The 25425-nt window shown below is 37.6% G+C and overlaps 1 protein-coding gene and 1 long non-coding RNA gene across 2 annotated transcripts in view; one reads left to right on the forward strand and one right to left on the reverse strand.

Moving 5' to 3' along the window:
* Positions 1-5331, forward strand: part of Bmal2 (basic helix-loop-helix ARNT like 2) — a 76558-nt gene extending 71227 nt beyond the window's left edge. The window contains exons 16-17 of the mRNA XM_047550499.1: positions 981-1074; positions 2523-5331. Coding sequence (XP_047406455.1) covers positions 981-1074; positions 2523-2659 — 231 coding nt within the window. The 3' untranslated portion in view covers positions 2660-5331. The remainder of the gene's footprint in view (positions 1-980; positions 1075-2522) is intronic.
* Positions 355-14697, reverse strand: LOC124983312 (uncharacterized). The gene is made up of 2 exons (XR_007108393.1): positions 14433-14697; positions 355-1151 (listed from the first exon to the last, which is right to left on the reverse strand). It is a non-coding gene; the product is annotated as an uncharacterized LOC124983312 (long non-coding RNA).
* Between the last annotated feature and the right edge of the window lie 10728 nt (positions 14698-25425).

A 25425-nucleotide genomic window follows, 5' to 3' on the forward strand; every position in this document is an offset into this window, starting at 1 on the left:
AAAAAATAAGCCACAAGAAAAAAAAATTAGGTAATGTTTAGTACCTTTGTGTGTGTGTGCTGAGATTCAAATCCAAGTCCTCATAAATGCTTACCACTGAGCTACCCCCAGCCGTGCCATTTCACTCAATTAAACACACACTAGCTAATTGAAATGTACTGTTGCATATACAAAAATGACTAAACATAGTACCCAACTAGAAGATGAAAATACAACATAATTCTAATACGGTACACACAACAAAAAATCCTAAATGAGTATGTAAACAGGTAATATAAGAATATAAGAGAAAAGAATTTTTATCTGACCAGGGACAAAAACCTAAATATACAAATATTATATAGTATGTAAAAGTGTAAGTCTTCTGATGTGATTATTCATTTATTCATCATTTAGCAACTGAGGCAATATACTAGGAAACAGATTTAAGTTATTGTAATAAAAAAATCTCCAGTAGCATACTCTACATAGGTTTTCTGTAGATAAAATACATCAACTTAATACAACCATATAGGCAAATGATTTGTGAGCTATGTTGAATATTAGATTGTTTTGCATGTAACAGTATAAAACTTTTTGGTAAAAGGATCTGCTCTAATCTGTTCCCCACTCCAAAGTAGTCTTCCTCAGTCGTTTCACAGGAAGCGTAGTTTTGCCATCATTTATTTTTAAACTGAGATGACTTTGACAACAAGCATCTGTGGTCATAAACTTTTCCTTCTCCATGTAAAATTTTGCTTTGTAGTATGTACCTTGAATGGTGGCTTTGGAGCCAAGTAGCCTTGCTTTGGAATCATGGCCACAACACCTTTGGAAAGACAATAGATTCTTTAGACTTCAGATTCCTCACATTTGAAAAATAAAATGAAATGATGCACATGGAGTGCTTGGCCAGGAGGGGGCCCGTGTCTGATAACTGCCAAGAGGTTTTTATTTCACTGTAGTGGAAATCTAACTATTCATTATTCTGTATTTTTCAGATGTCAAATCAAGAGTTGTTTTCACAGAGTCCTTCTGAAACAGAGGACCTAGAGACGACCAGGCAAAACCAGCGCTCTCAGGAACCACTCCTCAGTAAGTCTCCTTGGCATCGGCTGGCCACGTTCCTTTTCCGGAAACTCCCTCTTCCTCTTTTCAGGCACAGGAGATTTCTGAAGAAGCAAACAATTTTTTAAAACTAAGATTTTTCTCATTCCAAATCCTAAATAGAATAATCATACTCTTGATTTTAAAAGGCATGTGACTTAAAGAACCCGCCATGAAGAATTTGGTTGATTATGCAGTCAGTTATAGATGTTGCTGAATACATGTGATTTAAATAAAACTGAGGTATTTCTATCTAGGGGGGAAAATATCCATTCAAGAATTACCAAGAATGTTTTAAAGGATACATATCACAAAAAGAAGTATAAGATGTGGACATTCATTTTAGTAAAATGAATGAAAGGATTTCATACCCCTATAACTGACATTGCTCTCTAGAAAGCCTATGTTAAAGAGAATCAAGGAATTTGATTCAGCTTCACACCGAGAACTACATAGAAATCATCTTAAATTCCATTGTGCTTTGAAAGATATGCAGAAACCAGTTAATCTTTATCTGTGTCTTAACCCTTAATTTCTAGAACCTCTTCCTGTCTTTAATTTGAATGCCATTTCCATGGTTCTTCATATATTTTTTCAGTTAGAAATCTGGTTATCCAACTGTAAAAAAAAATTCAGATTTTTGGGAAGATAATACTTTTGTCTCAGCCCCCTCCTTTTAGCATTAAACAAATGGAAATTTTTCTCAAAGCAGATTAAAGTTAAATTTGTCCTACCAGACTCCCCACACATACACCCAGAGGCCCTAACTTCAACAGTTCGAGAGTCTGTGCCCTTTAGCAGTACCATCTTCTATTAGAAAGTCTGTAGATTGGATGAATTAAATGCAGTTTATCTAACATCAGATTGTTATAAAAGTAGGTAACCTTTGTAAAAATATATTGGGTTTGGGCAGTTTTAGACATATGTTTCACATTCTAGAAGTACATTGCATGGTATCCCTGCCTTGTTTGGCCTTTTTTTTTTTTTTGTATTTCATAATTTTAATTTATTGGTTATTTTTAGTTTTACGTTTAATAGCAGAAGCCTTTTTTTTTTTTTTTTTGTGGTACTGAGGATTGAACCCAGGGCCTCGTGTTTGCAAGGCAAGCACTCTACCAACTGAGCTAAATCCCCAGCCCAGAAGCCATTTTTATATAAACATACAAGCATGGATTATACCTTGTTCTACTTCTATTATAGATGTTCACAGAGATGGGATTCAGTTATTTTCATATACATACATGGGAAAATTATGTCCGATTCATTCCACTGTCTTTCCTTTGTTTATCCCTCTCCCTTCCCTCCATTGTCAAATCTCCTACACTTCTACTCTTCCCCTCACCCCCTCTTTGCCATTTTTGATTCAACCTCCAAGTTTGTGAAATGTGCAACTTAGGTAACCTTTGCTTATGCAAGCCTGCATTTTAATTCAATAGGTGACAGTGCACAGCTGGATTTCGATGCCCTGTGTGACAATGAGGACACAGCCATGGCTGCTTTCATGAACTACTTAGAAGCAGAGGGGGGCCTAGGAGACCCCGGGGACTTCAGTGACATCCAGTGGACACTGTAGCATTTGACTTTTGTCTCGAAAAATGAGGAACGTTTTCAAGCATTTCATTTAGGAAACACTGTCTCTTCTTCAGTACTGTATGGATACTGGTTTCGTGTTTTACTGATGGTCTACCAGTTTTTATAGATTTGCACCTTACTGTCAACAGGGATGTGGGAAGATCTATTTTCCTCCAAAGAGAACTAATCAGTTTATTAAAGGCCCCTTTATGCCGTGAATAGCTTTAAATGCACTAGCTGCCATATTTTTAACTAAAATATTTCTGACCAATACCATCACATATCTATTGTTTTGACTTTATTATTTTTTTATGTGGTTTTGAGTTTGGAAAATTTAACATTGACATTTTCCTGTGTCAGGATTTATTTACTGCAGATTTGTGATACAGGTTTGTGTAATTTGGAACAATTCCATTTCTTGAGCATTTCCTTAACTGAGGACAGGGCATTCATTCTAAGAAAACAGTGAGTGCTTGTACACTTTACAGGGACAGTGCAACTTATAGTAATAATCATGATGAATACTATAATCAGTCTTTGTAGAATTTGGTAAGAAAACAGGATATTTATCTCAGTCAAGCACTTTCAGATGAATTTTAAGTGAGATGAATTCTTATTTAAAACAGAAAAAGCCAAAAAAGAGTTTCAACTTTGTTTACAGAGAAGAATGTTAGGTCCTAGATCTTGTTGATTAACAAGATTGACTCTTAATATAAGCACTCAAGATTTTCATTACAGATAGAACAGACTTTTACTGTTGAAAACAGTAGGTCCAGGCAGATTAAATGTCCTGGGTAAAGTCATACATTAAATTCAGAGATTTTTTAAAGTGTTTAATGTGTATAAACTGGTTTCTTTATTCACATTTGCAAAGCAATGGCCTCACTGGCTAAACCATTAGTGGATCCAGGCAATAGTTGTAGCTTTCTAGATTGTTAGGTATTACAGTTATGCCTGTAAGAAAAGGAAATGAAGTAAATGTTAAGTACACTTTTTAAATCTAGGCAATGAGAATGCATTTTAAAACCAATTTTCTAGTTACAGTTAAAATTTTGGAAAGCATTAAACAGTAATTAATCCAGAAGTAGCTCAAATTGAGTATAAGAACTGAGATTATTTAAAATTCTATGTGTCTACCTTCTTGGGGAATCATACTTTGTAAATACCTTGTGTTTTAAGATCTCTTTACAGTTTACCAAATGTGTTCCCATATCTTTCGTTGTGTATCTTACAAATGAAAGAAGGATAGGCTGGGGAACTAAGAGGGAAGCCCTCTGGCTCCAATGGAGGGTTCAAATTCACTTTTCTCCATATGGTGCTATACCTTTCCAGCAAATTTCCCTCTGAGTCCCTCACCAAAGCAATGTGTTATTTTGACCTTCATGGTATTCCTATAGGCTGTAGGTGATAAATGAGAACTTTCATCCAATGTGTTAATGAGAGACATACCAACAGGCAGTAACCAAAAGTAAATATTTCTTTCAAGTGTGAAATTTTCAGTGTCTGTGTAGGTAAGCATGTACTGGCACACTGTGTTCTTGAGCCAATATGGTGTGTTCCAGCAACATCAGGGATCAGCACCCTTCTTGGGCTGACATTTGAGGCCTTGAGAGACAGCCAGGTTTATAACAAGCTGAAGAAACCCTTCAAGGTGGGGGAGGATTGATGTGCCACAGCCCCAGCAGTAGAGCTAAGTTGAAAGAAACATGAAAGAGCACATGGCCCCTCTGCCTGCCCACCAACAACAGAGCTTTTTTTTTTTTTTTTTTTTTTTTTAAGGGGACTGCACCATTGCAGGTTCCCTGGTGGTAGGCTATGTCATCACTATGGGATGGCCTCAAAAACAGGAGGGGCAAACCCTCATGATTTGAGGGGCAGAGCTTCTGGATGCAGCCATTGCTGCCCTGCACAGTGGCAGTTTTCTCTTTGCAAAAGGAGGGGTTATTCCATAGTTCAGCAGGCAGATAGCCCTTTGAATGCTCTGTGCATTCAAATTTTTAGCCCACTCTAATTTTTCTGCAGATCCTCTTGTCCTGGACCCAGAATCCAGCCCATCCATGCTTTGTATGATACTGTGATTCTCCCACATTTACTATTCAATTAGGTGCTGGTGAGATGGAGAAAGGACCTAGCACAAGCCAGGCAGCAAGGAGGCACAAGGGTGAGCGCGGGAGTTCTGCCAAGGTGACCTCAGGGAAGCCACTTGACCTCCTGGGACTGACTTTCCAATCTGTAAGACAGGTGTAGGGAGCTTCCCAGTTGTGCTGCAAATGAGAACTGACCTTAGAAAACCCATCCAACCTGGAGTAGGCTTTCTGAACCCGAGTGCTTGTATGTTCTCGAGTGTAGATTGGCCTTTTATACAGTTTTTAGCTCTTTCCAGTTCACTTGCTCTTGTCTCCAAAATTCATTCAATTAGGAGTAAAATATTTACATGGATTATGCCTATTACTGTTTTCTCCTGTAAGTTAACATCTTGAATTTTGGCGAGAAATAATACATCTATAAATTACATGCCAGTATCAAAGGCAGTAATTTTTTTCTAACCCTGAGAGTTAACCTGTATCATAGCAGTGGGAAGAGTCCCTATTCGGCCAGATTTTAGCTGTGTAACCTCAAGCAAGCCATTTAAAACTCTGTACCTCAGTTTCCTCACTTGTTAAAAAAAAAAAAGCTTTCTAAGTTTACTCCCAACTGTGATTGATTCTGATCCACAGGACTTGAGCGCTGGAATAGACCTAGAACTGAACTGTCCTTTACTGTAGCCACTTGGCTACATGTGGCATTGAACACTTGCAGCAAGGCTAGTACAAACTGAGGTGTTGTAAATATCAAATACAAACCAGATTTCATGGACTTAGTATTACAAAAAATGTAAAGTAGCACATTAATTTTATGATGGTTACATATTCAAATGTTATTTTGGGTATACTGAATTAAGTAAAACATTAAAAATTTACTTGTATCTTTTTACTTTAATGTAGCTACTCAAATTTTTAAAAAAATTATTCATGTGGCTCACATTTCTTTTGGACAGTGCTGCTCTAGATCATTTCATTACGTGGATATTATTAAAGTAGACCAAAGGTTATACCATAAGGATGATATTTACCTCTACTGTTTGAAAGATAATTTATTGATCTTTTTTCAGACCACTAGTGTTTGCCTACTGTAAAACAGTCAACCTGGTTTTTTGATCTGTAATTAAATACAAATAACTGTGAGCTTCTAGTCATATGCCAGATTTTAAAATTTGATAATAGTAAGCTTAAAAATGTGATTGGATGTTTTGCTATGTGATGGTAGCCTGACATCAAATAAAACTTTAATTATAGGTTGACATCATCTGGTTGTCACTGAATTTGAAAATCCTTTGGGAAACAGGAAAATACAGAGTGGAGAGCTTTAGTAAATAATGATATCAAAGGGAAGTGTGTATGTATGGTGACAACAGAAAAGACCATATTACTTTTTTCTCCTGTAAATTAACTTCTGTTCTTAGTCCTGTTCTGTGGAGTCCAGGGCACCAGGACGTGAACTAGCCCACGCTGTGCTACCAGACCTTGTTTGGTGGTGTCTATTTCAGATCCTGCTTTAGAGATGTGCCTGCCACTCCAGTAGGTCATCGCTGGGCTCTAGAATTGGAAACTCGAATTTTCCGAATGGTGTTCATGGCAAGGCAGGGTCAAGAGAATTATAAGAAGCCATAAAGAAAAACTGCTAAGTGGCCACTAGGTGCCACTTTTCTTTTCTCACAGAGCTGTGTTTTCATTAAATTAATTTTCCCAAGCTCCTTCTGTGGGGCCTGAGAGAGACATTAACGATTTCTGTGCCTAGAATGAGTCAGCTTCTCTGGTGTGGGTTGGTTGATGAGAAATGCTTTCCAAGGGAAGTCCGGGGAGCGCCTTCTCACATAATATAAGAACTTTGGTGTAGGGAGCTTCCCAGTTGTGCTGCAAATGAGAACTGACCTTAGAAAACCCATCCAACCTGGAGTAGGCTTTCTGAACCTGAGTGCTTGTATGTTTTCAAGTGTAGATTGGCCTTTTATACAGTTTTTAGCTCTTTCCAGTTCACTTGCTCTTGTCTGTATATTGATATTTTTAAATTTTTGTGGTAAATAATAAAAAGTTAAATTATATTTTATAACAATTACTAGTTTGTGGGGTTTTTTTTAATCATGTGATATACTTCTTTCAAAAAGTGTGTCCTTAATTGTGTGTGTGTATGAAAAAGAGACAGACACAGAGACTGGGGATCGAACTCAGGGCTCTCTACCACTAAACTACATCCCCTTTTCGAGGCAGGGTCTCACTATGCCTCAGCCTGCAAAGTAGCTGGGGTTACAGGCCTGCACCACCACCCTGGCACTTAGCTATTTTCTAATGTATAAAATAGGTAGGGAAAAGACCCTATGTTCTCAAACCCCTGAGCAGGGGGCTATGCTGAACAGTGTTACTACATACATGTGGGCTATGTTCACCAGGCTTTCCTTGCTGCCACAACTTCAGAGTCTCAGTGTTTTAACCAATAAAGGTTTCTTCCAGCTCATATCACAACCTGATGTCAGCGCTCTGTCCCTTGAACTCTCCCTCTTTCCACCAACTGGTTTTAGCCTCTGGTGGACCCTCTCTCCACAGTGACACTCAGAAGTTCCCAGTGTGCATTTTATAACTGGCAATCTCAGTAGATAGAGAGCATCTCTATTTTTTAGTAGAAAATAGAGTACTAAAATAGGTCCATTGATTCGGGCCTCTGGATCAACTTGGTTGACATTGATTTCCTAGTGATCTATAATGTGACAATAAAGTTGGGAATGATCATCATATAGAACCCCATCTTTCAGTTAGTAAAAGAATAAATATATATGTAATAGAAGAGTAATTTAAGCTTCCCAAAAGTTCAACCCAAATAATAGAGATATATAACTAATGCAAAGTATAAGAGAACCTCATCAAGGGATTGTGTCTGGGAAGGTGTATGTGAACTACACAAAGAGGTAAGCAGTTTGATTTGCTAAAGAGGAAATCTAAAGGCTTTTTTTTTTGCGGGCAAGGGGTGTGCTGGGAACATCAAAAGACACCATTTGTTCCAATTTAAGATCTCACTCATCCTGTGCTGTGCTCAGCCTTAATAGTCCTTGCTCCTAAGACACCAGTTTTGTGGAGGAGACCATGGAAGGCAATAATCATAGAACAGGGCCCTTGACACTTAAAAGGAATGAGCAAGAGCTAAGAGAGCCTAGCAAGGGCAGGCTTCATCTCTGCTTCTATATAATCTCCAAGACTTACCATATTCTGGCTTTTTGTTCCCCTTATTCTTTCCAACCTGTGGTTCTCCAACTTGAATGCATGAGAATCACCTGGAGCTTGAAACCAATCAGACAACCCTACCCTGGTGTCTGATTCAGGTGGTCTGAGGTGTGGCTCATTAAGCATTACTAGTAAGTAGCCAGGTGGTGCTGGTGCTTCTGGCCCAAGGACCACACTTTGGAACCACTGATCCTGCTGTTCACAATAAATGGACACCCACAGACCTCTCATTCTTGGGCTCTCATTCTTGGGCTCTTCCTAAGGAAGTGGGGTGGGGAGCAGAGTCTCAGGATGGAGGCAGAGCCCACTACTCATCTCCACACCCTTTAGAACATTGAAATCCTGGCTAGATAAGTTAAAATGAGCTTCAAAGTCATCCTTGAAGAAAAAATCAGAAATAGCCAACGGCTGGACAGCCTACGGCCACGAAGGAATGTAATGGAGTGTATGCAGAAAGGGCCCATGGAAAGCTTGTGATTCATGATGGCCAACTTCCTGGAATTGTGGGTGTTGGCGTGTGAGTCTTGCATATTTTGGGTTTTATTTGCATATTTTTGTTTTATTTTCTAGAAGTAGCAAGTTGTGGGACACTTTTTCCACTTTAGCCATCTTTTTTGTTACCTATCCAGTCACTGTGAGTTCCTGTCCATTGCTAAGGCAGCCGTGTTGAGAGGGCCGATAAAGAGCTGTCTTAAACTCTCACTGGCTGTGGGTTTCTGGGCTTGGGTTCACTGTTTCTTGGGCAACCCTAGCTCTGGTCTGACCTTCAGGTGGAACTACTCACATTTACTTCTGTACAGGAAGAAATCTTCTGCACATCCACCTAACTTGATGTTTAAAAGCCTACACTAAGATGAGAAACCTAGATGATGTAAACTTACAACTGAATAGAACTCTTAAATCTCATTTAATATTTGGTTGACTCGGAATAACTCCAAAGGCTTCCCCTCTATTAGAATTGATATCTCAACCAATAGCACATAATCAGCTGATCATTAATGATTTGGTGTTCTGTTCAACAAAGGTCAAGAAGCGTTCAATTATAGCATCTGAAATATTCTTGGGAATAAAAAGATGGACATGACCACCTAAAATAATGAAAATTCAAGTATCTGAAAGAAGACTCTTTGTAATAGCATATTTCATTTTTAATATTTTCTTCTGCAGGGCATGGTGGCACATGCCTGTAATCCCAACAACTCAGGAGGCTGAGATAAGAGGATTGCAAGTTTAAGGCCAGCCTGGGCCACTTAGACTGTCTCAAAATAAAAATAAAAAGGACAGCTTGGAATGCTGAAGCAGGAGGATCACAAGTTCAAAGCCAGGCTCAGCAACTCAATGAGGCCCTAACTCGAAATTTTAAAAAAGGGCTGGGAATGTGGTTCAGTGGTTAAACACCCCTCAGTTCAATTCTAGTACGAAAAAAAATAAAAATAAAAAGGGCTTGGGATGTAACTCAGTGGTAGAGTACCCGTGGGTTCAATTCCCAGTACCACTATTTTTTTCTGATTATAAAAGAACTTTCTGTACACTTTGAAAACTCAATATACAAAAAGATGCTAAAACAGTAACAAAAATTGTCTCTAATTGTTCCACCTAGTGAAAAATCAGAACTTGAATGTTCTTCTTCTAGGCCTTTGTATCCTAATGATTTTTTTTTAAAGGTAGAATCCTGTTTGTACAATTTTATGCCTGTGGGTTTTTTTTTTTTATATGCAAGTAGTGCATACATTAGCTAAAGGTCAGATTATATCTGAAGGTATAAAAGTACAAAAAAAAAAAGAAGAAAGCACTACCTGGGATCTCATTCTTGTTTTCTTGAGTAATCATTTTCAACTTTTTTTGGCCAATTATATTCATAGTTACATTTCTAATTATGCTTTTATTGCCACTTCTCCATTTGTCCAGCATGATTTTGGAACAGAGCACCAACCATTTTAAATGTTTATTATGGAACATTTAGAATGTTTGGAAAGTTTCATTATCATGGGAAATATGTCCATTAACATCCTTCTGCACAAGTGTTTGCTGTGTGCCTCTGATTCTGTTTAGGATGAATTTCTCTAAGTGTAATTGCTAGATCAAAATTGGCCACCTGCCTTAAAGTCTGTACACAATATTCTTTTGAATTAATTTTTGATTGGTTAAATATCAATATTTTCTTTCCTAATTTCTTTATTTGCTTTGTGTTCAAGAAGACCACCTTTTCCACCTCAAGATCCAATACACACCTAAGCTTTCTTCTTGGTGTCATGTGGTTTCATGGTTTTACATTTAAGACTTTTGGATCTAGCTGAAATTTATTTTGGTCTTTAGTGAGACACAGAAGACTACTTTTCTTTACTTCATATTATACCTGTGCTCTGAAACCATTTCGTAAATAGTACTTTCTTTTCCCAATGATTTGAAATGTTATCTTTACCATCTACTAACTTCTTACATATTCTGAGAACTGTTTGGGAAGGAGGTGGTCACAGCCACAGGTGGGGAGAGGAGGGACTGTTGAATTAGTCTGGCTGCCCTTTTACCAGTACCAGACCATTTAGATTATTAAATGCAATACAATTTGACACTGAACTTCCCATTATATGATAGTATGTCACTTTTTCTTATTTTCTGAAAAACTTTTTAAAATACAAAATCTCTACATACGTATTTATGTTACATTATTAAGATAAAAAAGGATAGCAGCTTTTCTGACTTCAGAATTTCCAAGTTTTTGTGTGTATGTGTGTGTGTGTGTGTGTGTGTGTATAAATTATATACACAAATACCTGCATTGCCTCAATCAGTGATTTACCTGTGAAACAACTGACTCAGGAATGATTCAGTGTGTTTAGCATTCTTCTAAATACCTCTTGGATGCATGAGTCAAATTTCAATGTGGTTATACTTGGCACAGTGTTCCTGGTACCAGTTTATATTCCTTTTGAGTCGTTGAAATTCTGAGGGAGTAAGAATAAAATCTATCCCTTGTTACATTTTGACTATGGCAGGCACAATTCCTCAGCCTTTTACGTATGTCAAGTCTCAACCCTGAAGATGAATGCTAGCATTGTCCCATTTTACACATGAGGAAACTGAAGCTCAGAGTTAATAATTTGCTCCGCTTCCAAGTCAGAACCCAGACCCAAGCAGCCCAGATTGGTGCTATTAAATGAGTATTTTAACAAACAGTTTGAGTTATCGAGTTACTCGAGGTCTTTCTACCTTTTCCCCAATCCCTTTGCCTAAATACACAGCCATTTTTTAAAATGTTTCCAAATTATAAAAAAAACAAAATTAACCATCTTAACCATCACATGTAGAGTTTGGTAGTGTTAATTGTGTTCACATTGTTGTGCAAGAGCTCTCTAGATCTTTCATACTGCAAAACAAACTCTGTACCCACTCCTCACTTTCCCCTGACTTCATCAATTAATATAATATCAAGATTCATCCATGGTGTTCAATGTGATAGGATTTCCTCCTTTTTGAGGCTAAATAATATTCCATTGTGTGTATGTACATACACACCACATTTTCTTTCTTTGGTGATCCATCGATGGATATTTAGGTTACTTCTTCTCTGGCTATTGTGAATAATGCTGCAGTGGAGGTGGGTGTGCAAATCTCTCTTCAGGATCCTGCTTTTCAGCCTTTGGTATACCTAGAAGTGGGATGGCTGGATGAAATAATTCTATTTTAAACTTTGAGGAATCTCCATACTGTTTTCCATAGTAGTTTTACCATCTTACATCCTGACCAACAGTACATAGGGTTCCAGTTTTTCTAAATTCTTATCAACTCATTGCTGGTTTGTTTTTGTTTTTGTTTTTTTTTTTTTTTTTTTTTAACAGTAGCTATCCTAACGAGTTTGAGGTGATAATTCATTGTGGTTTTGATTAGCATTTCTCTGATGATTAGTGATATTGAGACTCTATATGCTTGTTGGCCATTTGTATATCTTCTTTGAAAAAATGTCTGTTCAAGTCTTTTGATCATATTTTAAGTTGTTTGGGTTTTTTGTTGTTTAGTTTTAGCAGTTATTTAAATATCCTGCATATTAACACCTTAACAGATTCATGATTTGCAAATATTTTTTTCAATTTAGTAGATTGTCTTTTCATTCTGTTGATGGTTTTCTTTGATATGCAGATGTTTTAAAGTTTCATTTGTCCTTTGTTTTTTCCCCTCTCCAGTGCTAGGGATTGAACCCAGTATCTCATGTGTGCTAGGCCAGTGCCCTACCACTGAACTACATCCCTAGCCTTGTTCCATGCTTTTGATGTCCATTTCTGTGTCACAGAAGCACATGTTTCATTTATTTGGGAAAAATACATTTCGAACTTTTTAAGAACATAGTGAAATAAAATTCAAAATCCTTAGGAAATTTCTTGAAATATATAATATGGAAACTGTATTTATACATCATTGCTTAGTTCAGCACAGTAAATATGAGGGGCTAATTTACACAACTACATAAGAAGAAATGAGCGAGAAAACAAAGAACTACGGCCTAGCTACCTAGGAGAGGGACAGATGCACACAGCATTTGTGCCACAGCTCCACCACACCCCTGGCAGACATGGCGAATGAAGTGTCTTTTTCATGTTGAACCAAAATGTGCTTCAGAACCATTCAACACAGAGCTTCAGGAAGCCTTTCACAAACAAGTAAGGTGAAATAGCAGGCAAAATTTGTTATCCTGTCCTCAAACACTTCCTAAAAATCATGTTATTTAAAACAGTTCCCCAAGCATGCCGCATTGAAAAAGAGGCACAGCTGGCAGATTTGTAATGATTATAAGCTTATTAAACTCACGGAGAAATCCCATAGAAATTTTACTGATTAATTCATCATTCTCTAAATAATGACTTGATCATTAAACTCTTTATTCCTATTAAAATACTATGGAATTTGATTTGTATGAAATAGTGATGTTGAAACAGTAGTTGTGATGTTTCCCATGGGACAATCCTTTATAAATTTCCGTTTTCTGAAAAATGTTAATCAGCTTTACATCTATTTTGTAGAAATTTGATCTCCACAAAAATATTTAACTTTTAAAGTTTAAAAAACAAGGACATTCGGACATACCTTCCATCAGAACAAAAGTTTGAAAAAGTGGGGAGAAAAAAATTCTAATACTACCTTATTTTTAGTGATTATTTTAAACAAAAATGGTTTAAAAGATTGAATAACAAAACTATAAAAGGGGTGATATCATCAATAGGGTATATACCTGGTATTTTAAACAAATGAGATTTTGTGACTTCTCAGACCCACAACCTAGAGTCTGGATTTTTGTTGTTGTTGTTGTTTTTTGTTTTTTGCGGTGCTGGGGATTGAACCCAGGGCCCTGTCTTGCACTCTACCAACTGAGCTATCTCCCCAAGCCCAAGAGTCTGGTTTTTTAATTCTAGACTTCTGTATGTTTAGATATAGTTGTGGTGAGCATTTGTTATTAAATTGGCCTTTTTCAAGAACTCATATAAAATAAATCATTAAAAAAATATCATACCAGGGCTGGGGCTGTAGCTCAGTGGCAGAGCACTCGCCTAGCATGTGTTTGGCACTGCGTTCAATCCTTAGCACTACATAAAAATAAGCGCCATTCTGTATCTACAACTCTAAAAATTGTTTTTAAAATCATAACAGTTGCTCTGAATAAGCAAGGTTGAAAAAACATTTAAGACTTAGTGTTTTCTAGTCTCAGATGTGTTCATAAGAATAACTGTTAAACGAACCAAATCTAAGCTGAATCCAGTGGTATGTGCCTATAATCCCAGAACTCAGGAGGCTGAGACAGGAGGATCACTTGGGTTAAGGATTTTGAGACCAGATGGGGCAAACGTAGTAAGACCCCATCCCCCACCACCCACCAAAATTTAGAGAATTAAACCTAACTGTGTGACCACAACATCAGCATCACCTGTCAAAAATGCTATTTGGACGGCCCCACCCCAGGCCTACTGAATAAAAGTTTGATTCAGTACAGGGTCCAGCAATTTGGTTTTAATGGCTGGTTTAATGGCTGCTGCATACCAAGTCTTAGAATCCCATGCTTGTTCTAGTTTGTGTCTGGTGTTTATTAAGTTGGTCCATCTTATCTAGAATTGTTGAGGCCTCTCACTCTTTGTGAACTAAAATGATAGAATTCTCCCACATTTGAGGGGCAGAATACAGAGACATCTTTCCAAATATAACATCTAATGAGCAGTCAGTGACCCTCCTGTAGCAAATTAGAGTACACAAACTGCCTATGTTTTTTTCGAACACAAAGAAAATTTGCTAGCATTCTCAGAAAATGAACCAACTAAAAAAAGATTCTTTTATCCCTAGACATAGATAATTGGTCTATAAATAACAAGAAAAACATAACAGAAGAGAATATAGCTACAAAGTTGACTAACATTATCTGTGACAGTTTAAGGAGAAAATTATGTAGCCATCCCCAGTTATGAAACAATCCAAACTTACATAAGTAGAAAAAGGACATTTTAAGTAACAGGGCCGCCTCCAAGTCAGACGAAGAGGGCATCTTCACTCTAGGGTGTCCTGTGCCATGGGGCAGATGCAGTGGCAGAGGGGGTGTCTGTAGGAGGCTGCTTGCTGTATAGAGGTGGCACCTGGCACCAGGCCATGGTGGGCGGCTTGAAGGCTCTAGTCAGACATTGCCTTCAAGGGGCTCCTGTAATCTGCCTTCTTGAAACCTTTACACTGACTTTGATGTGTTGCAAACAATGCTGAGACCAGGATTCCAGCCAAGCATATTTTTAAACTCCTGGGTAATGTTTCCCCTTGGGAGGACACCTCATAGTTTGCAGGTCAAAATAGCACATTCTCTAGAGCAGGTTTTTTTTTTTTTTTACCTTGGCACTATGGGCATTTGGTGTTGAATAACTCTTTGTTGTGGAAGTCTGTCCTTCACACTGTAAACTGTTCAGCAGCACCCCTGGCCTCTGCCCACTAGATGCCAGTAGCACCTCCTCGTTAGGTCAACTGAAAATGTCTGAAGACATTTCTGGGGCATGTGGGCAACTCTAAAGTTGAAAAAGGTTCTAGAGGGATTTTTCCTCTTTGCTAAATGGGGCAGGAAAAACTAATCCTTCCTCCTGTGAAAGATTGTTCCAGTCCTGGTAATGGGCTATCTACATGCCCTGTAGGGCACCTTGGCTAAAGATGGTGGAGGAAGAACCCAGGCCATGACACCACCACTGGACACCCACAGCCAAGGGGTCACCAAGAAGAATGTTCCCTGGCTCCAGCTATCTTACTCTCACTCACCCCTGGTAGACTCCACAGTTGAAAGAGTTGGTGGGAGAAAATCCCTCAATATCACCCTATCCTCAGGTGTGCACTGCTAGGGTTGACCAGATGTCACACTCCTGGGTGGCCACTCTCACCATAGCAAGAGGAATACCACTGCTTCTTCTATCACACCTGCACTGTCCCACAACTCCCACACCTTGTCTGATCCCACACTGTGGCATGCAAGAGCCACAGAGGGTTATGGGGGTTCCTGCCACCACCTCTCCCCAAGAAGCACCTGGGCCTGCAACACAGTCTGGTTGGAGAACAAGTGCTACAGGACTCTCACTGCTACTGGTGTAGCCTGTGCCAGAGATCCTTATAGGTAACAAAGAACTTCAACAGTTAAGAAGCCCCATCCTCTAACAGGTGTTACTGTTCCCACTGTAGGAAGCCACATAGTGTGTGCCCACACAGACTCTGTCTACACCACACCCACCTGACTGTTAAAGTGTCCCCAGTCTTGCATAGCCCACAGATATGGTGGGTTCCTGACTGACATAGTACATTCATAGTTAAATTTACGAATCATAAAGAAACTGGGGTGGGGGTTACAATATGGTGCCAGCTGGAAACAAAGCCATCATTGCATAACAAATTGATACCCCAAGACACATTTTCAGGAGAAAGCTGCTTACCAAGAAGGCCACTCTATAAAAGTAATAGATATATTTGATCTAGGAGAGGCACAGGGCTTAATGTAAGAATAAAAGAAATATGAAAAAAAACAAGGTAATATGACATCTCCCAAAGATAATTCTAGTAACAGATTACAAAGAAATGGAAATAGATGAGATGCCTGATAAAGAATAAGAAAAATCAACTTTGAAAATTCAATGACATACAAGCAGAGAAACAGTTAAATGAAATTAGGAAAACAATCAGGATATAAAAGAGAAATTCAGCAAAGAGATTTTTTTTTAAAGAACCAAACAAATCTTGGAAATGAAGAGCTCAATAAGTATAAATTCAGTGGAAAGTCTTAACAACAATAGATCAAGCACGAGAATGTCTGAGCTTGAAGACAGGTCTTTTGAAATATCCCATGTGAAAAAAAATGAAGGTAGCAATCAAGATATTTGGGACACCTTTAAGTGACCAACTGTGTGCATCACTGGAATATCCAAACAGGAGATAAAAATTAAGAGCAGAGAAAACCAGTTCATATAAACAAAACCCATATATAAGAATATACATATTAATTTTATTGCAGAAGTTTGGAAGTTATAATTATAGCATTCAAGTCTATATTAGACAAAGAAGCACTATGTTTTTCAAATGATTTGAAAGTCACATTTGCCTCTTTGTTTGATGGTGGTTTGATTTTTTTCTAAGTAAAATCACTAAACTTGTACAATGGTAGCATGGAAGTTATCTGAGATATCTTTGTATGTTGTGCTTTAGCAGGCTGAACATAGCTTAAATTATAAAAACTAAAGATTAAAGTACAAAAAAGTATGAGTTTGCGCTGCCCACTTCTAAGAGAACTTTTTTTTTTTTTTTTTTTTTGTACCAGAGATTGAACTCAGGGGCATTCAACCACTGAGCCACATCCCCAACCCTATTTTGAATTTTATTTAAAATAAAATACAGGGTCTCACTGAGTTGCTTAGGGCCTCACTTTTGCTGAGGCTGGCTTTGAACCCACAATTCTCCTGCCTCACCCTCCCAAGCTGCTGGGATTACAGGTATGCGCCACCACACCTGGGCAGAGAACTTTTGTTCTTTATAACTAGAAAACCTTATGTCACTGATTCATAGGGGATTTAAATTAATTCTGTGGGTTAGAACACCAGAATTATTAGTATCCATTTTCATCTAAGATCTCTATTCTCTTAACATTCTTGGTCGTACTGAAACATTTCAGTATACAAAATACTGCAATGTTAATACCCAACAGAAAAGTCATTATCATTTGTATGCTGGTCATCATGATTATAGTGTCCCAGAGGTTCTGGTATGTTGACCACTATTCTCATTTGAGTCTAAGAATTAATAGCCCATCCCCTAGGGAGCCTGCCTCCCATGCTGGAGACCCAGGTTCCAGACCCCAGCACGGTTAGATTATGGAAATTACAAGCGAACGAATCAGAGCCTCTCAACCCTTGTTTTTTTTAACGTACCCATTCATCATTCAGGAATATCATGCAAGCTTCATGTCTTTATATAGTTTCTGCGGAGTTTTGTCCCGTTGATTTCTAATTTCATTCCATTATGATCTGATAAGTACAAAGAATTATATAAAGTTTTGAGTAGGTTTTCTATGCCCTTTTTTTTTAAAGGGCATGACAGTTTATTTTTAAAAATTGTACCACACTGATCATGATGACCATAGAATAGTAAAAGGAGAAACTAATTCAAATTAAAAACCAGAAATCAAAATGACAGGGAATAAAAATAATTTCTCAATAACCTTGAATGTAAATGGCCTAAATTCAGTCAAAAGACAGATTGGCAAATTGGATTAAAAAAACAAAACCCAACAATATGTTGTCTCCATGAGACTCACCTCATAGGCAGAGACATCCACAGACTAAAGGTCAAATGATAGGAAAAAACTTAATCACATGGATCTCATAAACAAGCAGGGTTTTCTATCCTCATAGCAGATAAAGTGAACTTCAAGCTAAAATTAATTAGAAGGGACAAAGAAGGTCATTTCATCTTGCTTAAGGGAATTATACATCAATAAGACATAACAATTGTAAATATTTATGCCCTAAACAATGGAGCATCTATGTACATTAAACAAACCATTCACAATTTCAAGAATCAAATAGATCACAACACAATAATACTGGGTGACTTTAACACGCCTCTGTCATCACTCAATAGCTCTTCCAAACAAAATCTAAAGAATCTACAGAACTAAAGAATACAATTTATACTTAACAGACATATATAGAATATTTCAACCATCGATGACTTAATACACTTTTCTTCTCAGCAGCACATGGATCCTTCTCTAAAATGGACCATATCTTAGGCCACAAAGCAACTCTTAGCAAATGCAAAAATAGAATACCTTGCATTTTTTCAGATCATAATCCAATGAAATTAGAAACCAATGATAAAATAAAAAATAGAGGCTACTCTAACATCTGGAGACTAAATAATATGCTATTGAATGGCCAATGAATAGCAGAAGAAATCAGGGATAAAGTAAAAAAATACTTAGAGGCATATGAGAATAGTGACACACATATCAAAATCTCTGGGATGCTATGAAGGCAGTTCTAAGAGGAAAGTTCGTTGCATTGAACTCAGTCATTAAAATAATAGAAAGTCAACAAATAAGTAACCTAACTTTACATCTTAAAGTCCTAGAAAAATAACAAATCAACACCAAAAGCAGAAGTCAGGAAATAATTAAAATCAGAGCTGAAATCAATGAAATTGAAACAAATTTTTTTTAAAAAAAGTTGATTCTTTGAAAAAAACAAAATTGATTAACCCTTAGCCAAGCTAATGAAGAGAAAGAGAAAACCCAAATTACTACAGTTCATAATGAAAAAGGAAATCATGACGAATACTACTGAAATACAGATGATAATCAGAAACTACTTTGAAAATCTATACTCCAATAAAATAGAAAATCATGAAGACAGTGACAAATCTCTAGAGCTATATGAAATCAAATTGAATCAGGAGAAAATAGAAAATTTAAACAGATCAATTTTGGTGGTGAAGGCCCACCAAAAACCTACCAACATAAAAAAGCCCAGAATCATATGGATTTTCAGCCTAGTTCTACCAGACCTTCAAAGAAGAACTTACATAAATACCCTCAAATTATTCCATGAAATAGAAAAGAAGGCAACCCTTCCAAACTCATTCTATGAAACTAGTATCACCCTGATACCAAAACGAGGCAAAGATATCAAGGAAAGAAAACATCAGATCAATATACCTGATGAACAGGTATATTCTTAATAAAATCCTGGAAAATTGCATATAAAAACATAGTGCATGATGATCAAGTGGGGTTCCTCCCAGGGATGCAAAGTTGGTTCAACATACAGGAATCAATAAACATAATTCATAACATCAATAGACTTAAAGACAAGAATCACATGATTGTCTCAATAGATGCAGAAAAGCATTTGACAAAATTCAGCATTCATTTATGCTCAAAACACTAGAAAAACTAGGGATAGTAAGAAAATACCTCAACATTGTAAAAGCTATTTATGCCAAGCCCAAGCCAACATCATTCTAAAAGGAGAAAAATTGAAAGCATTTCCTCTAAAAACTGGAACAAGATAGGGTTGCCCTCTTTCACCACTTCTACTCAACATAGTCCTTGAAAACCTAGCCAAAGTAATTACACAAAAGAAAGAAATTAAAGGGATACAAATAGGAAAAGAACTCAAACTATCCCCATTTGCCAACAACATGATTCATATTTAGAAGACCAAAAAAACTCCACCAGAAATTTCTAATACTCAAATGAATTCAGCAAAGTAGCAGGATATAAAATTAATGCTCTTAAATTAATTGTTTTCCTGTACACCAATGATGAATCAGATGAAAGAGAAATCAGGAAACCTATCCCATTCACAATATTCTCAAAAAAATAAATAAAATACTTGGGAATCAATCTAACAAGAGGTGAAAGATCTCTACAATGAAAACTAAAGGATGCTAAAAGAAATTGAAGACCTAGAATATGGAAAGATCTCCCATATTCTTGGATAATCAGAATTAATGTTATCAAAATGGCCATACTACCCAAATCACTACACAGATTTAATGCAATTTCTATTAAAATTCCAATGACATTCTTCATAGAACTAGAAAAAGCAGTCATGAAATTTATTTGGAAAAATAAGAGGTCCAGAATAGCCAAAGCAATCCTTAGCAAGAAAAGTGAAGGGTTGGGGAGATAGCCCAGCTGGTAGAGTGCTTGCCTGGCAAGTACAAGGCCCTGAGTTCGATCCCAAGTACCGCAAAAAAAAAAAAAAAGTGAAGCAGGAGGCAGCACAAATACCATACATTAAATTATACTACAGAGCTATAAGAACAAAAACAGCATGGTATTGGCAAAAAAACAGACAAGATGACCAATGGAACAAAATAGAAGACAGAAATATCCACATAAATATAGTTATCTCATACTGATAAAGGCACCATAAACAAACATTGGAGAAAAGATACCCTCTTCAATAAATGGTGCTGGGTAAACTGGAAATCCATATGTACCAAAATGAAATTAAACCCCTATCTTTCATCCTGCACAAAACTCAAAGTGGATCAAGGACCTAGGCATTAGACCAGAAACCCTGGGCCTACTAGAAGAAAAAGTAGGCCAAAATCTCCATCATGTCAGCTTAGGAATCAAATTCCCTAGGAAGAGTCCTAATGTTCAAGAAGTAAAATCATGATTCAGTAAATGAAATGCTATCAAACAAAAAAGCTTCACAGCAAAGGAAACATTCAAGAACATGAACAGAGAGCCTACAGAATGGGAAAAAAATCTTTGCCACCAGCACCTCAGATAGAGTATTAAACTCCAGGATATGCAAAGAACTCAAAAAACTTAACACCAAAAATAAATAAATTAAAAAAACCCAATCAATAAATGGGCAAAGGAAATGAACAGCCACTTCACAGAAGATAAGATACAGTCAACAAATATATGAAAAAATATTCAACATCTCTAGCAACTGGAGAAATGCAAATTAAAACTACACTGAGATTTTATCTCACTCTATTCAGAATGACAATTATCAAGAATACAAGTAACAATAAATGTTGGCAAGGATGTGGGGAAAAAGGTACACTCATATATTACTGGTGAGACTGTAAATTGGTGCAACCACTCTGGAAAGCAGTATGGAGATTCCTCAGAAAACTTGGAATGGAACCACCATTTGACCCAACTATTCCACTCCTTGGTTTATACACAAAGGACTTAAAATCAGCATACTATAGTGATATGGTCACATCAATGTTTATAGCAGCTCAATCCACAATAGCAAAGCTATGGAACCAACCTAGATGCCCTTCAACAGGTGAATGGATAAAGAAAATGTGGTATGCATACACAATGAAATTTCATTCAGTCATAAAGAAAAATGAAATTATGTCATTTGCAGGAAAATGCATGGAACTAAGTGAAATAATTGCTAAGTGAATTAAGTCAAACTCAGAAGGCGAAGTGTCATGTATGTGTTCTCACATACAAAAGCTAGAGAGGAAAAAGGAAAAGATATGGGGAAGTGGACTCCCCAAAACAAAGAGAGATCAGTGGAAGAAAAGGACCAAGGAATGGGAGGTGGGGAGAGAGGGGCAAGTGCTGGGGATTGATATTGACCAAATTATATTGTTATATTGTGTGCATGTACCAATATGTAACAACAAATCTCATTAGTATATACAACTATAATGTACCAATAAATATATGAGGGAAAAAAGAAATTCTATCCAATGAAATAATAGCAGACAGCTTCCTTATCTGGGGAAAGACATGGACATTCAAATACAAGAGGCTTTTAGAGCCCCAAATAGACATGATCAGAAAAGATATCCACCATGACATTAAAGTCAAACTGTCAAAAGTACAGAAAGACTTTTAAAACTCTGCAAAAGTGCCAAGACATCTTTAAGAGATAACCTATTAGACTAACAGCAGGTGTCTCAGAAGAAACCCTACAGGCTGGAAGGAAGAGAATGACATATTCTAAGCACTGAAGGAAAATAACTGCCAACCAAGATTGTTGAACTCAGTGTAGCTATCCTTCAGGAATGAAGGAGAGGAGAAAAGATGGTAGACAAGAAGCAGTTAGCATTTACTGGCTACTCCGTAAGACTGAACCAAGTTGATGTGTGCAGCTTCACGAAGAGGTAGGGGACATAGGAAAGACCTGGTGTGCAACTCAAGAGTCAGTGACTGGGAGAAATCCAGAAATATTGATTTTTAGAATAAGGGAAATCATAAGAGAAACAGTATAGAAGCACCAAATGTGTGGCAGCTCAGTGAGGAAGAGGAAGCTCCCATTCTGTGGGCTAAAAAAGAATCCCGGCATTCTCTAGGAATACAGACTCTGCTATCAGGCAAATGTGAAGTCTGAGCAGATGGGAAACCTGGATTCTGCACAGCTAGCCACTACAGAAGAGCATCCCTTTGGGTTCAGATGGTGCCATGACGGGAGCCATCTTAAGTGTCCTATTGTCTAGGCTTGCTGTGAGGAAGACCAGAAAACCCTTCAATTTTTATGTCTCCAGACTGTTTTGCTTCACTGGGTCAGGGGGCACTCACTCTGAGAGTAAGTCTGGGTCCAGAAGAATGACTGGCACAGATCTGAGAACTTTGGGTGGTGGGAAGCATGTCTGGCCATTCTGCCAGGTGAAGGAGGGAAATTGGTGATTTGAACTTCATGACAGGGAGTAAGGCCAGTTATGTGTGGATTCATGAAGGAACTGAAGTGCCACAGCTGGGACTGGAGGAAAGTTAGTGCCTGCAGTTGCCACCCCAGCACAGATTCCCCTAGTCCCTGACACCTCTTCCACATTTGGAGGATTCATTCACTGCTGCAGCATGAATATTTTCTGTGTCCCCAGCTCAGTGACTAAGGGTTTTAACCTGGAGTGCACAGTCTGGTTCAGTGCACAGGCTTCCTGGGTGAGGATTGGCAGGCAGCTCCTACCAGAGCCATCCCCCATCCCTGGGAACAGAAAGCAAAGGTGCTGGGTGTGAATCTAGTTCTACAGCAGACAACTTTCCCTCAGTACTCACCAGTGGGCAGGAGGGGTACAGCTCAGCCTACAGACTACCCTGTTGTGGTCTGTGTGGTCTCCAGCTGAGAAGGAACACACCAGACCACAGTTTCATCCCCAAGCCCCACATACCTGGCAGATTCCAAAGTTAGAAGTTCCTGAAAGAAGAATCTCCATTTTCAATACCTCGGTAAGGAAGAACGTCAACTCTTTTTGTTGTTGTTGCTTTTCCTTCTGTTGTATTTTATGTTGTTTTGATGTTTCCCCTCATTATTTGTTTTTATGTACTTTCTGTTTTTGTAGTTTTTAAGTTCTTTAATTGAATTTTTCCTTTATTTTATTCCCTTTGCTTTTTTCCTTCCTGTTTTCATTTCTTCTTCCCTACCTTCTTCCTCTCTCACTTTCTTGTATTGTGTTAATTTTCATTAATGCTTAACTTTTTTAGCCCATTCAATAATACTTCCCCTTCTGTTTATGGAGTTGTAGAGTTTTTTTTTTCATATTATAAAAATGTTTTAAAAACAAAATTTTTATTATTTGTTGATATCTGGTTTGCTCTCAAGTTGTTGCTATTACTGGTATTATTCTCACCTCTCAAAGTGGGACTGGGGATCAAACCTAGCACTTTGGATACATTAGGTAGATGCTTTGATGCTAAGATACTAGCCACCCAGAGCACATAAAGAGAAAGCTATTCATTAAAAAGATCCTCAAATAATAGTGAAAGATATCTATTACAACAGATGCATAAATCTCAATATAAGAAATATGAGAAAAAAGACAAAACAGCTCCAAAAATTCACAACTACCCAATAACTGAATATATACATATTGAAGCAAAATGCTAATTGATATTTTTTTTTTAAAAAGTGATCATTAAAATGATCAATGAATTTAAAGAGACAAACCACAGGATATATCCTTGTGCAAGACAATGCAGGATATAGAAGAGCATTTCAATGAAAAGAGAGATTCTGAAAAATAATTTGGAAATGCAACTTCAACAAGTCAAATGAAAAACTCTCAATTGAAAGTCTTGTCAATGAAACAAAACAAGCAGAAGAAATACTAGGGCTTGAAGACAGGGTGAATGAACAAGAACATAAACACAGTGCTAAAGAAAAAAATTAAGAAACTATGAACAGAATATGCAAAATTTCTGGGACATTAAAAGGCTGAACGTTAAACTCATGGATTTTAAAACAGTAGCAATACAGCTAATGGCATAGAAAACTTAATAAAATAGCAGAGAATTTCCCAAATACTGAAAATGAAATGGACATTTTGGTATTGGAGACATTTAGAATCCCAAATAGGCATGATCAGAAAGAACCTCTCTATGAAATATCAGAATGACCACCATCAAGCATGCCTGTAATCCCAGTGTTTCAGGAGGCTGAACCAGGAGGACCAACCACGAGTTCAAAGTCAGCCTCAACAAAAGCAAGGCACTAAGCAACTCAGTGAGACCCTGTCTCTAAATAAAATACAAAATAGAGCTGGGGATGTGGCTCAGTGGTCAAGTGCCCCCAATTTCAATCCCCAGCACCTCTCCCCTGCAAAAAAACCCACTGAAAAACTATTAGAACTGATAAGTGAATTCAGTAAAGTAGCAAGACACAAAAATCAACATGCAAAAAAAAAAAAAAAATCAGTAAATTTTCCATATACAATAATGAATAATGAATTTGCTGAGAAAGAAAAAAATGTCATGCACAACAGTCATTAATAAGTAAAATATCTGGGAACAAACTCGAGTGGAAGATTTCCCCAATGAAATTTACAAAGCACAGATGAAAGAAACTGAAAAAAACATGAAAAAGTCTAAAGACTTCCCATATTCATGGATTGGAAGAATATGTTAGAATGGCCACACTATCCAAAGTGATCTACGGATTCAGTGCAATTCCCATCAACACCCCCATGACATTCTTCAGAGGACTAGAAAAATGACCCTAAAATTCATATGGAATCAAAAAAGACCCTGAATATCAAATGCAATCTTGGGCAAAAAGAGTCAAGTCGGAGGCATCCCAATACCTGATTTTGAGACATACTACAGTCATAGTGACCAAAAGAGCAAGACCTTGGCCAAAAACAGACACATGGATCAATTGGACCAGAATATGGAAATAGAGATAAACCCATGCACCTACAGCCAACTGGTCCTCAACAACAGTGCCAACAGCATACATTGAAGAAGGAACAGCCTCTTCAATAAGTGATATTGGGATTCTGAGCTGAGCCTGGTGCCAAATGCAGCTAAGTCTAAGAGTGGCAGTGGCAGCCTGAGCTCCCAGCAAGCCCACTCCCTCCTGGTCTTTCCACTATGGTCAGCATGAGTCTTCAGTGAGGTCTAATAGGAAAAGCCGCCTGTCAGACCACAGCCTGGGCATCTCTGGGAGCAAAACCCCAGTGGATGAACTGATGTCAGCCGCACAAC

Source organism: Sciurus carolinensis, chromosome 4, assembly GCF_902686445.1.
Source record: "Sciurus carolinensis chromosome 4, mSciCar1.2, whole genome shotgun sequence".
In the NCBI taxonomy this organism is placed as follows: Eukaryota; Metazoa; Chordata; class Mammalia; order Rodentia; family Sciuridae; genus Sciurus; species Sciurus carolinensis.